Source organism: Amblyomma americanum, chromosome 9, assembly GCF_052857255.1.
Source record: "Amblyomma americanum isolate KBUSLIRL-KWMA chromosome 9, ASM5285725v1, whole genome shotgun sequence".
NCBI classification, from domain to species: domain Eukaryota; kingdom Metazoa; phylum Arthropoda; class Arachnida; order Ixodida; family Ixodidae; genus Amblyomma; species Amblyomma americanum.
Window position 1 is genome coordinate 92,096,792 of NC_135505.1, and position 15,286 is coordinate 92,112,077.

The window sequence follows — 15,286 nt, forward strand, 5'->3', positions numbered from 1 at the left end:
CGCACTCCTCATGCCACTGCCTTCTGGATAGATCGCGTTCTATCTGCGAGCCTTACCAGTAATATAGTTCAGTCTTATACGTGCCTGTGCTGGTGTGGGATCACGTGAGGCTGCCAGCTCGGCCTCTCGGCGAGCAGCCCACAAGTTTAGCAGACCGATATCTGGAACCGGTCGATCGATGTCTGCCCAGGTGGAGGTGGTAGCCCTGTTTAACGCGCATTATATGCGGTCAAGAGGCGATGATTACGACTCCGCAGGGAGATCGTGAAAAACAGAACAGAAACAATCCCAGTTGACGACCGTGCACTTGCGCCGTAACCGGCGAGGACGTGATGGGTAGGCACCGAAGATGCTAGGGTGGCGGTCACTCCACCAAGAGTCAGGCTCAAGGTGCCACGAGGGGGTGTCAGGGCCAGACCACCATGTCAGATCAGGAGCATAGGTGGTACTGTGACTGTGACGCATAGCCCGCGTTGCGGAACCGGGTTGATTTAGAAGAATAAAAAAATTGGCGGTAGTTTTGCTCTGGTTAAACCTGGAGTGACGCGATAGCTACAGCTGGCCGAGTGGAACTTGATCACGTGACCAACCACGTGACGCACCACGTGATTTTGTGAGCAACCACGTGACAGCGTGGCGGCGCAGTGACGCAGCCACAGGGTGGCGGCGCCACTACCGCCGCGGGGCCGCCACGCTGAAGGCTCGAAATGCTACCGTAATGTAGCTATCGCTACAAACCAACGCATCCGCGAAGGCATCCCGCGCGCACCTGCCGTGGGAGCTCGAAGTAGGGTACCCAGAGTCTGAGTGTGGGTCGTTGAAGTCACCTCCGACTAAAATCGGACACCCGAGGTTATTCCCTACGCACAGTAAATAACCAGCTCAGATTAAAACGGGACGGAGCGCCACCCGCTGGGCTTGCGTAGTACGACACCACCAAAACAGTTGCCTTGGGTAATTACAGCAACTGCAACTACCTCCTGATACGAGGTGCACCAGATTTCCAGAGAGAGGCGTACATGAGGGAAACGCGTGTCAACGTACACCGCCACCTTTCCTGGAGGGGAATCAGTGTGCACACGATGGTCGTTCATGGAAGGCGACGCGTAACCACTGGAGCCCCGAATTTCTGGCAAGGCATTGGTCTCCTGCAGTAGCAGAGCCCACACCTGAAACTTATGCAAGCAAAGACGGGTTTTGTGCTCTCCCACTTAAGTTCAGAGGCCTCTACTGTTCCACTGGAGCACACCACAAAAGCCGGAATGCGCCAACTTCGGTTAGTAGTCCAAGCGTTGCAAGAGAACAGATGTCCCGTTGGATAACTGGGCAACAATGAAGCGGAGCAGGGATGCTGTATAGTTATCAGGCAGTGTAGCCGGAACTCTGGAAGGAGCGGTGAAAGAAGCTGGTGGGCGGGACATGCTCGGTGCTGATTTATCTTTTCTAGTGGTGGTCCCAGATCCCGCTGCACGTCTACGGCACGCCAGCAGTTCACGGTGTTGTCGGAGCCTTTACACCTCTGCCTAAAAGCGAGCGATTTGGTCATCAACTGCTACCATGTCATCGTTGGGCGGTTCCTGGATGCTACGCTATTTAGTAGCCTGCTGATGCCGGCAGTCCTTACGCACTTTATCGCTATAAGTCTGCTGGGTAGCAGTTTCATGCGCGTGACGCACGGGAAGTTCGGGCCACTCGTCATCATCCGACTGGAGAGCTGCAAACCCGTTGGAGGTCTGCACAAGGGGTGTATTCATATTCTCAGTCAATTGCTTAGAGTAACCACAACGAATCTTTTCTGTTGACTTCTGCTTTGTGGGGCAAGCGGGCGATGTGATGTCGTGGTCGTCAGTTTTGCAGAGGCCACATCTGCACGCCGCTGTGCCTCCCGGCGCAGGTTCCACTTGAGTTGTGAAAGGGTAGGATCTACGCATATGGCCAGGTCTAAAGAAACTGTAGCAGTAGACGGCCGTTGCTTTGTTTGGCCGAGGCCGTAAAATGCAGCCTTAGTAGTACAAGCAGGCTGACGGTGTTGGTGGGCCTTGCAGGGTGACGATGCATGAGCACCGTTTTTAGATATAACGTGCTTGGATCGCTCGGTTGGTGGGACAACAAACCTCACGCTGAGGGGCGGCCTGGTCCTCATTAACATCGACGTTGTAGACAGCACAACGTTGCAAGTCAGATCCATCAACCAGGTACACCTGTGCCGAGACCTCGCTGGCAACTGTAATGCACGGTAGCGTTTGCAGATGTTCCACGGCAGCCAAGGTCGGGAGCCACACAGCAATAGTATTGGACTTCAGTCTGACCGTAAAGCCACGAAAACCTTTCACTCCGAGACATGCATTCAGGTTTGCCTGCAGAATTCTGGTCGGTATATCTGTAAGGCTTTTCGTTGCCAGAGATTTGATAGTGGCTTTGTAACTCCCTGAGCCGTGGGTAGACACAACTGGGCGGTCTGTGGTTAGGCAGGAACGTTTGCCTTGTGAGCCACCGCTGGCCGAAGTGGAACTTGTTGCAGCGTCTCCAGAAGGGCGCTTTTGAGAAGAGCGGAGGGCAGGCGGCCCGATTGGCGGGGCTGATGACAGGTCCATTGGAGTGCTCGCCGTCTCATGTAGTACTGGTAGAGGTCGTTCCAGAGGTATAGGCTGAACAGCCGTATCTGGTTTTCCTCCAGAAAGTAAATCACTCAAGAGCTGTTATACATCTGGAGAAGGCAGAGCAGGCGCCGTATCAGATGGAAAAAAGGCACGATTTTGGTGGTCTGGCCCATGCTCAGGAGGCAGTTGTAGTGGCGGGAATGCCACTGAGGCAAGCGGCGCAGGCGGAGCTACCCCCGCCAGCACGTCACCGGAGGCGCTAGGCCTAGCCTCAGTGCGCAGTTCAGGTCCAGGAATAACATCGTGACATTTGCTGTATGCCACGTAACCAGGCGGTGACTGGGCGTCCGAAGCCTCCTCGGATGGCGTGAATTTTGTTCGTTTGCTATAGGGAACGTAATTACGCGGCAGGCGAGATTTTCACAAGAGCAATGATGTACCTCTAAGGGAGTAAAAAAATTCTGTTTTCTGTACTGAACTTCTCCTGAGCATACAGTTTTTTCATTTTTAGGACAGCAGTTCTTTTTTGTTACTCAGCCAGCAAAAGAATAGAAGCTAATTTCTTGTTATAAGAACGACAAAAATGTATATTCTTGATAACAAGATCATCTCGCAAAGACGTTTAAATGGTAGCCTTTTAAAGGGTATAATTTTTTTATTGTTATCCATTTAGAGTTTTGAAAAATAAAAGGGTGATTTTCTCTAAAAACTTTTTTTAAAACAATGATCTTCATTTCACTGCACGAGCTTAGAAGCAAAGTGCTTTATTAAGATACCTGAAGGAAGCTTTATGCCGTTGTTTATACGAGCTTAGTAACAAATTGCTTCATTAAGACGTGTAGAGGAAACTTTATGCCGTTGTTTACACACATAAGTAGATTTTCTTCCTTCCCTATTCTATTTTAGCTTAATTCACAGAAAACAAGGCTTCAGTTCATTTCGAAGTCTAACAGTGCCCGCTAAAAGTGACAGCTGAGAAGACAAATCTGTTTAATTGCGTGAACCTCTTACATAATGCCAAAGATATATTAAAGACAGGTTCTAAACGGCGATCAAAGGTTTGGTCTCCGGCTAGTTTATAAGCATCTTAAGGCAAGTCGAAATGTGAAGCTTAAATGATACTTGCAAAAATGCAAAGAAAGCGGCTGAGAATTATTAGAAAGAATAAATGAAATCCTCCGCTGTGGAACACCTCGCTGATACCGCCTGTCAATTGTGTTCGTGTAAATTATCTATTTTTTCTTTCTGGAAATGAATGGCGCGAAAATAGTTCTCTTGCGTCTAAATAAGATCTGAAAGAGGTCCGCAATTTTTGAAGAATATTCAAAGGGTAACCGTAACAATGGCTAAAAGCCTTTGTACAATGCTCGCACAGATGTCCTGTAAACAAAAACCACGATAACCTAGAATTCTACCTATTTAGTACACGTGGGGCATCACAATCGTTTGTGGAATTCTGGAGGGAGAGGTCTTATTTTGAGTTCTTCGTATCACTGAATAGCAGAAATTCTAGTAATATATTGCGAGAGGAGACGTGGTTGTTGGAAGACATCTGATACAGGTGGTCGTGTTTCTCAGAAGAAGTAGTTGTAGCCTCAGCAGTAGTATTAGTAATATTAGTGGCAGGAATAGAGTGTTTACAGAGTAGTGCACTAACTAATTTCTATCATTAGGTCACAAGAGATCTTGAGGTACTTCTCTTTTCTCGTTATTATAACAACACTTTCATGAAAGATAAGGTAAGCAATTCGACATGTGGTAGCACTGAATTGTCTTTACGAATAAAGATCAAGATAAAGCGAAATCAGCTTTCTTCGTAGCCGTGGGTAGTAGCGTATAAACCTTATTTACACATTCTGAATGCTTTCCTAGCTGAAGAATCGCTGCCTGAACCAGAAGAACCTAGTCCCAGCGAGGGGGAATATGACAACCACAAGCATTCATCTACAGGTAAGAATTCTTGAAATTTCTGTCTTTTTCTCACTCCCGACATTTACAAAGAACTGGAAACACATATGGCAAAAGCCAAGAGCGGTCCTTAGAAGCTTCGATGGCTATCACATCATTGGTAACACCTGAGCTGCAAGTTTCTTGGACAGGCAAATACGTATTAAGAAGTAGAGACGCCCATTTGTTTTAATAATGCTGTGGCAGATACGGAGCCGCAGCAACAGCATCTGCAGAAAAAAGAGGCAAGAGGCTCTCGCTAGTCGCTCAGCTCAAAATCTACGTTGAAAGAGTCCAAGCAGTGACCCCACCGTGGACGCTCCCAAACGTAATGCTGAAAGGCGTAGGGGCCACACCCGACAGCGCCGCCAATTGCAAGGCGTCGCTGTACTACGATGACAAATGCGACACCCGGAGGCTTCGTTGGTGGCTGTTGCCGCGTATCTTTGTACTGTTGCCACCGCGGTAGCTCAGTGGCTGTGGAGCCCGGCTGCTGACGCGAAAGACGCGGGTTCGATCCCGGCCGCGGCGGTCGCATTTTCATTGAGGCGAAATTATCAAGTCCCGTGGACTGCACTACGTCCGTGCACGTCAGAAAGCCCTAGGTGGTCGAGATTTCCGCGACCTCCGCTGCGGCGTCTCTCATAGCCTGAGTCGCTTTGGGACGTTAAACCCTGATAAACAAAACTCTTTGTATTGTTTGTTTGTTCACGCTCAAAGCCGTCGGCAGCCGCCTTTATAATTTTGTTCTGACGCGAAAGGCGACCAGACTTAACAGGATTGATCATGGCATCGCGCAGCTGCTTCCATATTTTTCAGTGTTGAAGTTGCTTTTGCTTCCTTATCTCAAAGGTTTTTTTGCGGCTTTAAATTGAGCGTGGCTAAGAGCTGCAGGCATTCTGTTACACGACCGGCAAGCACGCTTGTTGCCTTTGCCACCCTCGATACTTTCAGTTTTTATGGGCGCAGATCTGTCAAACAACAGTTTTTTTGGAAGCCTTTTTGCTGCCTTCCTGCTCGCCTGACAGACGTCACCACTACGTTGGATCTTGTGGAGTTGCTATCGGACTTCCTTGTCGCCCTCACACCATGGTAGTCACTGAAGCAGCCCGAGCCGTCCCGAAGACGCATATCACGAGCAAGCCACAGAAGCCACCCCAGCCAAAGACTAAGAGCGAAACATGCTGTCTCCAGAGGCGTTCACCTGAATACAGCTGGCTACAAGCGGACCGCACGCGAGTAGAGGACTCCTCAGAGCCGACGTAAGCCACTGCTGCGAAACGAGCCTCCGTTGTTTTACAAGAGCCCCGAGTGCCGCCCATGGTCGACGGTTCACCGGGCGAGGATCGTGAAGAATGGCTGGATCAGTATGAGCGTGTTGTCGTATTCCACAGTTGGGAAAACCGATGAAAATTAGGCACGTTTTCTTTTTTCTTAAAGGCTCAGCCGGAATTTGGTCCGGCAACTACGAAGCTTCTCTGGCGACCTGAATATGATTCAGGCGAGAGTTTCTCAAGGTATTCACAACAACCGTCAGGAAAGAAAGAGTGCTGCTGCTACTACAGTCACGCATCCAACACCCTAATGAGACAATGACTGCGTACGTAGAACAAATGAAGCGCCTTTTTCGACTCGCCGCTGCTAACTTGATGGAAGAGAAAATGGGGTTTTTGGTGCGGGGTGATAAAGGGGCACTTTTTGGAGGTGTAACCCCCAATCCACCAAAGACCGTCGTGATTTCCCTAGCGAAGAAGTGACCATTGAGAAAAACATTAGAAATACGAGCCTACCACTTCCCTCGACAGCTTCAACTGACCTTTAAAACGCTCTCAGATGGCACAACATTCGGAGCCAGTCTCTGGATTGTCATCCGCGACATTGTACGAGAAGAGTTTCATCGCCTGTTACAATCTTCGAGCTTGCCTCAAGTAGAAACCTTTGGGAAAACCGCCCATGAAGAAGTGCAGCATGCGTTTTGCTTCCCATCATAGGCTTCTTAAACGGAACCTCAAACCATCAGGTTCGTCACTGCTTAACGCCATCCTCAGCGCTAACGACACACCCTAACTCCTCCTCTTCGATATGAACCAGCTGTTCCAGAACGGTGCCCACAGGCCCCTGCTCGCGCAGCCTACGAGCGACGCTCAAGCCGCCGGAAATCCGTTTTCTGGAGGACTTGCGACGATCTCCCGGTGTGCTTTCATTGCGATAAGGCCGCCTATATTTTTCGTCACTGCCCGTAGCGCCCTATCGGTCTTCGTGGTTCTGCCTTTGGCGCACCGGTCACGCTTCGGCCAACAGCCGTAAGAAATCAGAGATTTCCTTAGTCGAGATGAGCACGTGGCAAACAACCTTTCTCGCCCACCACCACCGTCAACAACAAAGTTTGCATCGCCAGACCGAAGCTACGCAGCTTCTGTTCGCGGCAGCTCCCCAGACGCCGAATCCCGCTACGCCGACAGCGCAGGCAAACACGAGCTCAGCCACGACGCGATCAGACTTTATAAAGACACCGCCAACCAAAAAAACCTCGACTACACGACTTGCTCATGATCCACTATCCCGGTGGAGCCGTGACCCGATGCCGAGGGCGATGTGGAACGCAAGAGCCAGGATATCCCACTTGAAAGTAGCTATGGACGGCGACCGCTCTTGTAGATGTAGTGGCCGATTATTCAGTGATGAATGGAGCTTTCACTGAGCACCAAATGCAAGTCACGACCACTGTTAATGGCCTAAAAATCTGAACCGCAGGAGGTGACCTTATTACGCCATCTAGAATTTGCACTGCGCGAGTGCCCACCAGCAGACATACCTAACCCGCGACCTTTCTAGTGCAACCGCAATGTTCCCGCTAAGTGATGTTGGCTGTGGATTTTTTAACGATAATGAGCATAAGAAAATGATCGACCTGCCATCCAAGCTGATGACGCATTTATTGGATGATGTCATCCGTTCGATGACAACCCTTGATCATCACGTTGCCTTGATTGTCCTGGAGGAACATGTGAGCATCCCACCCCGCTCAAGCGTCATCGTCCCCGTAGGCGCCACGGAAGCCATGATCGAGGGGAAAAGGCGCTTGCTTCTAGACCGAAGAATCGGCGCCGAAAGAGACCTCGTATATATCCGCAATGGCCATGCTGAAGTGCGGGTGTCGAACTTCAACGAAGAATATCGGGACATTATAAGGGGACTTTGCAATGATTTCTTTCGTTGAGGAACTAGCCGGAGAACACAACGCCTTCGCCCTCTCCGTCCGATATGTAGAAGAATCATCGTACCAAGAACTCGCCCTCTTTCGACATGCGCACAGTCCTGCCTCTGAAGAGACTGGATAAAATATACAACTTGCTTCAAAATAACAGTGAGCGCTTCTCGCAGTCATCAAAAATCTGACAAACGCAGGTAGACAAACATTAGGCTGCAAGCGACGAACACGAGCAACCCCTTATTCAAAGTATCTATCCCTGCCATCCAGGCCATCCGGCACCGAGTGGATGAAACGCCTCGCGACGACGTCATCCAGCTGTCGAAGAGCTGCTGGGAGGTACTGGTATTCTGGTGACAAAGAAGGATTGTACACCTCGGCTCTGCATCGGTTGCCGCCGCTTGAACCATATAAAGACGATTGTGTAACATCTCCACCGCATCGACGACAAATTCGACCGACTTCGATGAACCTCAGGAGTGGTCACACGCCAAAAAAAAGTAAATAAAAGAGCACGAAAGAAAACAGCGCTCATCACACCAGATGGCTTCTTCGAGTTAAATGTGATGTCATTTGGTCTCTGTTCCGCACCAGTGACGTTTCAGCGAGTAATGAATACAGTTTGCATTCCTGAAGTGGCAAATTTGTATGGTATATTTAGATTACGCCGTTGTCATCGCCTCGATCTTTGAAGGCGCCTAAAAAGGCTTTTAACAGTACTAGATGCAATCAAGTCGTACGGCCTGACCTTGAAATCAGAGAAGTTTCAATTCATCTATGAGAATTTGATGTGTCTAGGGCACATCGTGACCTAGGGTGGAGTACGCGCAGACCCGAAGAAAACAGCCGCTATCGCACAGCTTCTGCTACCGATCAAAAGAAAGCTGTGCGTAGACTTCTGGGACTGTGCGCGCATTAGCGACAATTTGTGAACAACTTTTCGCGCATTGAAGAGCCTCTGACCCAGCTGGCAAAGGCAGATGTGCCATGTAAATGAGAAGGGCCGCAAGTAAAAGCCTGCAAGACACTTCGGCATCGTGTACAGACCACTCCGGTCCTCGGACGCCGTCATGAATACGCCAAGGTTGAAATTCATACCGATAAAAGCAACGTACGCCTTGGCGCCTTCCACGCTCAGAAAAGCTGCGGACTGGAAAAAGTATTCACGTATGCAAGCCGTCCTCTTTCGAAGGCCGAGGCCAACTATTGCACGACCGAGGAGTTCCTCGGCATTGTCTGAGCAACGTCGAAATTCCGCCCCTATCTTCAATCCAAGGTGGTAAGCGATCACCCCACATTGTGTTTGCTTGACAATTTTTGGGACCACTCCAGCCCCCTCGATCAGTGGGGCCTGCGCCGCCAGGAGTTCGACATTACCGTCGTCTAAAAATCTGAACGAAAGCACAGGGATGCGGACTGCCTATCTCCAGCACATATCGAGGTCTCAAGGTCTCACCCGCACACGGTAGGACTCCCTTGAAGCTATCAATCATGAGGCTATGCGAGTCATAACATATCTGCCTCATTTAACCCCCATACTTGTGCTACAGGAATTCGCCCAACTTATTACACTCAGTGAACTCATCGACCAACGGGTGGCAAATATAGCTCGAAAACAGTCTCTCCAACTTTATCGTTTAAAGACACTTCCTCCGTGGTCATATTGCCAGATCACTGACAATCGCTTCACTGTCTCCCCGTCGGTATCAGCAGCGTATCTGCCTGAAGGGTGCAAAATATACACGTATGCATCACATTCTGCAGAGAGGGGACTTATTGCTCTGTATAGTATCTCAACTCTCGCGTGACGTATACTGCGGATACATGCACTCCCCGGCATGGGAACTTCAAGCCATTTATAATGCCATTGCTTCCCTCCCACTCCTTCCAACATTCAATACAGTTCATATTTACACCGACTCCCGCGCCGCTCTTAAACAGCTTAAGGCTGTTCGACGGACATTTCAGATTTCACAATCAATTCATGTGCTCTGCGCAAAGTATCCATGTCCTGTGCGCAAACACTGGATTCGCGGCCATGCTCAGGATCCACATACCATTCAAGCGGATGCTTTGACTCATCTTCATACCTCACACGATCTGCCACCTTCCCCTCTTCCCCCAAATCCGTTCCTGTCCCATGTTTCCGATTCCGAAGTTCTGCGCCAGCGAACACGCACTCTAATTCCTCCGTGTTCACAATCTCTCCCCCGTAGTCTTACTTGGCAGGAGGAAATATCCGTGCGCCAGATTCGAGCAGGGGTGGCTCTGACACCATCTGTTCGTCATCGGTGGCGTGCCAAAGATCTGCCAGCACCTGACAGGTGCCCTCACTGTAGCGCTGCACCGAACATTTGTGATGTGCGGCACTTGTTGTGGACGCGCCCAGCGACGGCTGCTATAAGAAAAAGGCTCCTCAGCGAGGTGGGCCTGCGGTGGGACCGCGAAAGTGACTACGTGAAGTGGACTATGAACAACCGTTTCATCATCAACCTCTGCGACTACCTCAGCGCAACGAGTCTTCACTCCTGCTTTTAATTTTCAATCCCGTGCATTCCTTCCCCCCTTCCTTTTTTTTCAACCTATGCCTCATGGCACACTTCTCGAATAAAAAAAAATATCGAGGTGCCTCCGTAAGATCACGGGGAGGTCACCTTTTTCAAACCGATAAGCACCATCGACGTCGCACATTGCCAACACTTGCACCCCGACCTACAGCTTCTCCCCCCGTATCTGGAAGGCAAGGCTTCCCAAACCCCAGCAGCGTTGAAGCGTGGTTTGTCCGCTTTGTGTCTGTGACATCGCATGCTCGTGAAGAAATTCGCTGCAAACAAGATCGCGTACCTCCTCGCCGTGCGGAACATGTTGCGAGAGAAAATTATGCAGGCTTCGCACAATGAACTAACAGCTGGACACCTCGGGTTTACATTCTGCTTCGTCGCAGTCAGGATAAATACTGGCCCCGATAATCCGCCGATGTCGCAAGGTTTGTCAAACCATTCCATGAGTGTCAACGACGAAGGACGCCCCTGATCAGGTCAGCTGGAGTTTTGAAGCCCATACCACCATACAGCAAGCCTTTTCAACCGATTTGAATGTGTAATTTCGGCCCCTTTCAAACGTCAGCATCAGGGAACAAGCGATTCATTGTAGCGATCGGCTAGTTGACCCACTGCCCAGAAGTAAAAGCGCTGTGGAGTGGTACTGCGGTTGAAGTAGGAAATATTTTGGTCCAGTAGACCCTTTTGCGTCACGGCGCACCAGACGTTGTCATCACTTATAGAGAAACAGCATTTACGGCCTTGTTCACCCAAGCTATTCTGAACTACAAGAACAGAAGTCATCGGCGAACTAATGCGTGTCATCCGCAGACCAACGCTCTTACGGAGCGTCTGAACAAAACTGTTCCTGAATTTTTCCCCCATATGCGGACGCCAGACACAAGACCTGTGATTCCATGTACCCCACCATCGTTTTCGCCTGCAACACCACTCCATGGCAGAGAGGCAATCACCACGCTCGACGCCACGCTCCCGGATGTCGCAGATGAAGGCAACATTGACGTTGCCGCCTGCCCTAAGCGCGCAGAGGAAGCCCGACCACTTGCCCGATTACGGAATAAAGATCAGCAGCACTCTACGGCACAACTTCAGCCGACGTGACGCGGAAAACAAGCCGAGTGGCCGCATGTTGGTGTGGATTCCCTTTTTTCACTGGTCGGCGTCTCTTTTTTTTTCAAATCCCTTTGAGTTAAAAGTGTGACAAGAATGACTTTTGCATCTGTGTTAACACCTACACATTGCGTATTATTGAGCATGTACCAAGAGTTTATATCGATTGTTCTGAATTTCTTGTATTATATTCTGTTATGTAGTGTGTGTGGATTTTGTAATTTTTAAAACTTTTGCCCTTACTGTACGCCATATAGGGGCCTCGGGCTCGCTCAAGCGAAAATCGTTCACTTTTTCCCTGAGCCTTTCCACATCATAATGATGTAAATAAAATTGACTTCACTTGACTTGACTTGATTCGCATTCGGCGCAGGCTTAGTTAAGAGCTTCTGTGCCACTACTTCGCCCCATAGAAGTCATTCGTCGACTTGGACAGGCTGACTACGAATTGTCTCCCGACGGAGCGACAGCATCACAGCTGTGGGTGTCTTGTGCCTGTAACTTTATTGTGGACGCTAACGGACGCTTTGTATTTGCAGCTTCAGTGTTTTTCTCCTTTCTATTTACTGCTTGTTTTTTTGCTTTACTTTCTTTCTGTTGTAACTAATCGAGCCAGTGCATAGTTGAGAGCGGAGTAATACCGCGCATCTTTGTATTGATATTCTGTCCATGCTCAAAGCCTCCGACTGGGGGCGTTTTTATTTCTTTCGTGACGCGACACGAAACTAGAATTATCTCTGTTGATCGTACCCAGGTCCAAGGCTTCCAGGTTTTTCAAGGTCGCTGTAGATGCGTTTTCTTCTTTATGTCGATGGTTGTTTGCCAGCTTTAAATGAGCGCAGCCACGAACTGCATTCGTTTTGTTCCACGACCACTGGGCACGGTTGGTACTTTCGTCACCACCGAAGAGTAATCGGTATAATCATCATTTTTGTTCTCTTCAAGATCCCACCAGGAACATTACATAAAAAGCGGGGGTGGGGGGGGGGGGGGGGACAACAACGTGAAAAGGCCATACGTAAGCCCAAAAAAGAGCAATAAACAGCTAACCTAAAAATCAATAGGAATATCAAATTGGGTATAAAACGTCGGGTAAACAAAACAATAAATATAGAACAAATTATGCAGCAATAAAAAAAAATGTCATTCAGCTCTTTGTGGGCGCAGGTATAACAAATAAAGTTTTGTCTTGAAGCCTTTCTTGCTGTCTTTTTACATACCCTACTACCGCATTTCTCTAAAAAGCGTTTTTTTTTTCTGTGCTGCCTCACACGGAGATTGGGCAGCGGTTTTTTTTCGAAAATTACGCAGAAAATCGAAAAAATGCACTGCGTTAGAGAATACACACGGTGTAAGGTGATCTACAATAGAAAGGCGTGGTTTCAAAATCAGATGGCAAATCTCACTCGAAAACACCGCAGTCAATATAGTGCAAGCCATTATGTTTGACTTACAGGTACCATGCGTTAGTTTTTGGATTGCCATATTTCAAAGATCGAGTGAAATGGAGCTTCGAGCAAAAGGTACTTTAGAGTTTGGGTTACGGAAAAGCGCTTGAAACCGCAAAAACATTATTAGTTTTGGTGTATCCACATAGCCCAGCAATATGCCTGGGAACCCCCTTCAGGCTGCACATTCCTTCACTCCGCCATTACCTCACAATCCGCTAGGCTACCTGTTGCCTCCCACTTTCTCTCTTTCCTTTCAATCTTGCATTTCCAACTCCCTTCCCTCACCTAAACATAGAGCGAGAGATTTCTCTCGGACCACTTTGCTACCTACATAACGTGGTAGGTGAATTTTGAAATGACTTGGATTCATCACCTGAACCTAAATAAATAATTTGCTAAAAATTTAAATAAAGATCTCACTAAGCAATTAATGCCTTATGCATGACGCTGTACATCTTAAGGTAGAATGCAGGGCTGTATGGTTAATCAAAAGTAACAAAAATATCGCTATAAATAATTTTGCGTTTACAGTGAGTCTAAACGCCAATCTTTTTCAGGCTTCCGAAATAAGACGCAAAAGGAACGTCCAAACAGGTTCGTGGTAGAAATGTGCATGGTTACAAGCAAGGAGTACTCAAGTCAATTTAATTCAACCGAAGAACTTATTCAATACATTGCTCTCATGTTGAATGCGGTATGTATCTTTCATTACCTACCACAGATTTTGGTTGTAGTTTTAATTGTACACAACATTAGGAGCAGCAAATGCCAGCACAATGAGCTACGAAAAGGTTCTTGCAGCCTGAGAAAAGATGCTATTGATTTTGTCTTCTTCAAAGAAGGTTGTTTCCGCAGTCTATTATTGGTCAGTGAGTAACCAGAGAGAAGAGCTATGCTCAAGAGATGACTTGCATATAAGGTATACAAAGGTAAACTACTACATATACGGTTTAAAGGCCTATTGAGGACTAACATTTTTTATTATATAATGGTTTCTGCCGTATTCTGACTCCTCTATCTGCACGATTTTATAATATCTTCAAGTCAATGCCCTGTTTTGAAGACGGTGCCAGCTCAGATATCAACTGCGGACTAGAAACTTGAGAAAACATCTCGAATCCTAATATGACGCGTAGAATAATTCTTTCTAGCATTTTACAGACTTCCAACCTTTGGCTGCCGTTCAATTGAAAACTGCGCGGAGCTGGAACGGGCGCACTAGAAATTTATAGGTACATACACAAGACGACAAGACGTTAGAAAAAAATGAGTGAAATCAATTTGATGGCACCAATGGTAAAAATTTTACCAACAGGTTCCTTCGTGTTGAGGAAGCAAGGTCTGCAGTTAAATCGGTTGGCATTAACTCCACTATAAATGGAATCATTAAGTGTTTTATGCGCGTAGGCATCGTTTCGGGACCCTAAACTTAAAGAAAATTTATTTTTCTCAACTACGTTACTTGTGAGAGAAACGGCAAGTGCAGTGCTTATTTCTGGCAGCATGGTGGAAATTTTTCTGGCATAGCACTAAATGATACCCACTTTGTTCATAATAAGGAGTGCCTTCTTTATAGATACCACAAGATAAGGTGCTTCTTATTTTTGTCTTTTTTAATATTGGAGTCTTCTAAGGTGAAGAATAACTATCGAATTACATTTCGGCATTTTATTGCATTGAAAATATTGTAGCTGGATTTTACTCCACTTCCCAACAAACGCTGAGATTTTTCAGCCATCGATTATCTGGCGTCCCCTTTAGCGCTACACTGGGGTTTTTTTTAAATGATAGTAAAACGTCAAACGACGACATGCACCAATATTAAAAATTAGTAATGAAGCTTGGTTTCTTATTTCCCCAAGGCTGCCCTGAGTTTCATTGATTTGAAGGATCCCAAAATACGCTTCCAACTTAACCAAGTCTTCACAAATTTGGTAAGTGCATTTTTCCAGAAGCAAGAAAAACTATTATTTTACATAGGTCACAAATTTTGATCTTTTTAATGAATTTTATCATGTTGAATAAAATTGTTTAATATTCACTTAAAAATTACCTTAACAATTACCTTGCAAAAGATATTTCCAGTAAAGTTCTGGTATAAAAATTTCGTAAAATATTTTGTTCGTTTCCTATTTTCCTGCAGTGCACTGAAAATTGAGATTTTAAAAGACATTACTTTGATTTTCGGCAGAAAATATATTAGAACTGTCAATCATATGCTAATTCAGTATTCTAGGTTGAAAAGCGTAGCCGCCTATTGTTAAATGGTTGTTGTGCATGTCTGTACTTTTGTGATATCTTAAGCGCAATGTAGTACAAAAATTACGGCGTTTTATGGCACCCCACGAGGAAGGCTTATAGTTGTAACCCACGTATCACAGATCGATCTTGCCCAAATAATGCTTT

At 47.2% G+C, this 15,286-nt stretch overlaps 1 protein-coding gene across 1 annotated transcript in view; it reads left to right on the top strand.

Moving 5' to 3' along the window:
* LOC144103508 (uncharacterized) overlaps positions 1–15,038 on the top strand; it is a 28,029-nt gene extending 12,991 nt beyond the window's left edge. Inside the window, exons 4-7 of the mRNA XM_077636208.1 lie at positions 4,473–4,550; positions 13,438–13,574; positions 14,743–14,814; positions 15,024–15,038. Coding sequence (XP_077492334.1) covers positions 4,473–4,550; positions 13,438–13,574; positions 14,743–14,814; positions 15,024–15,038 — 302 coding nt within the window. The remainder of the gene's footprint in view (positions 1–4,472; positions 4,551–13,437; positions 13,575–14,742; positions 14,815–15,023) is intronic.
* Positions 15,039–15,286: the final 248 nt, after the last annotated feature.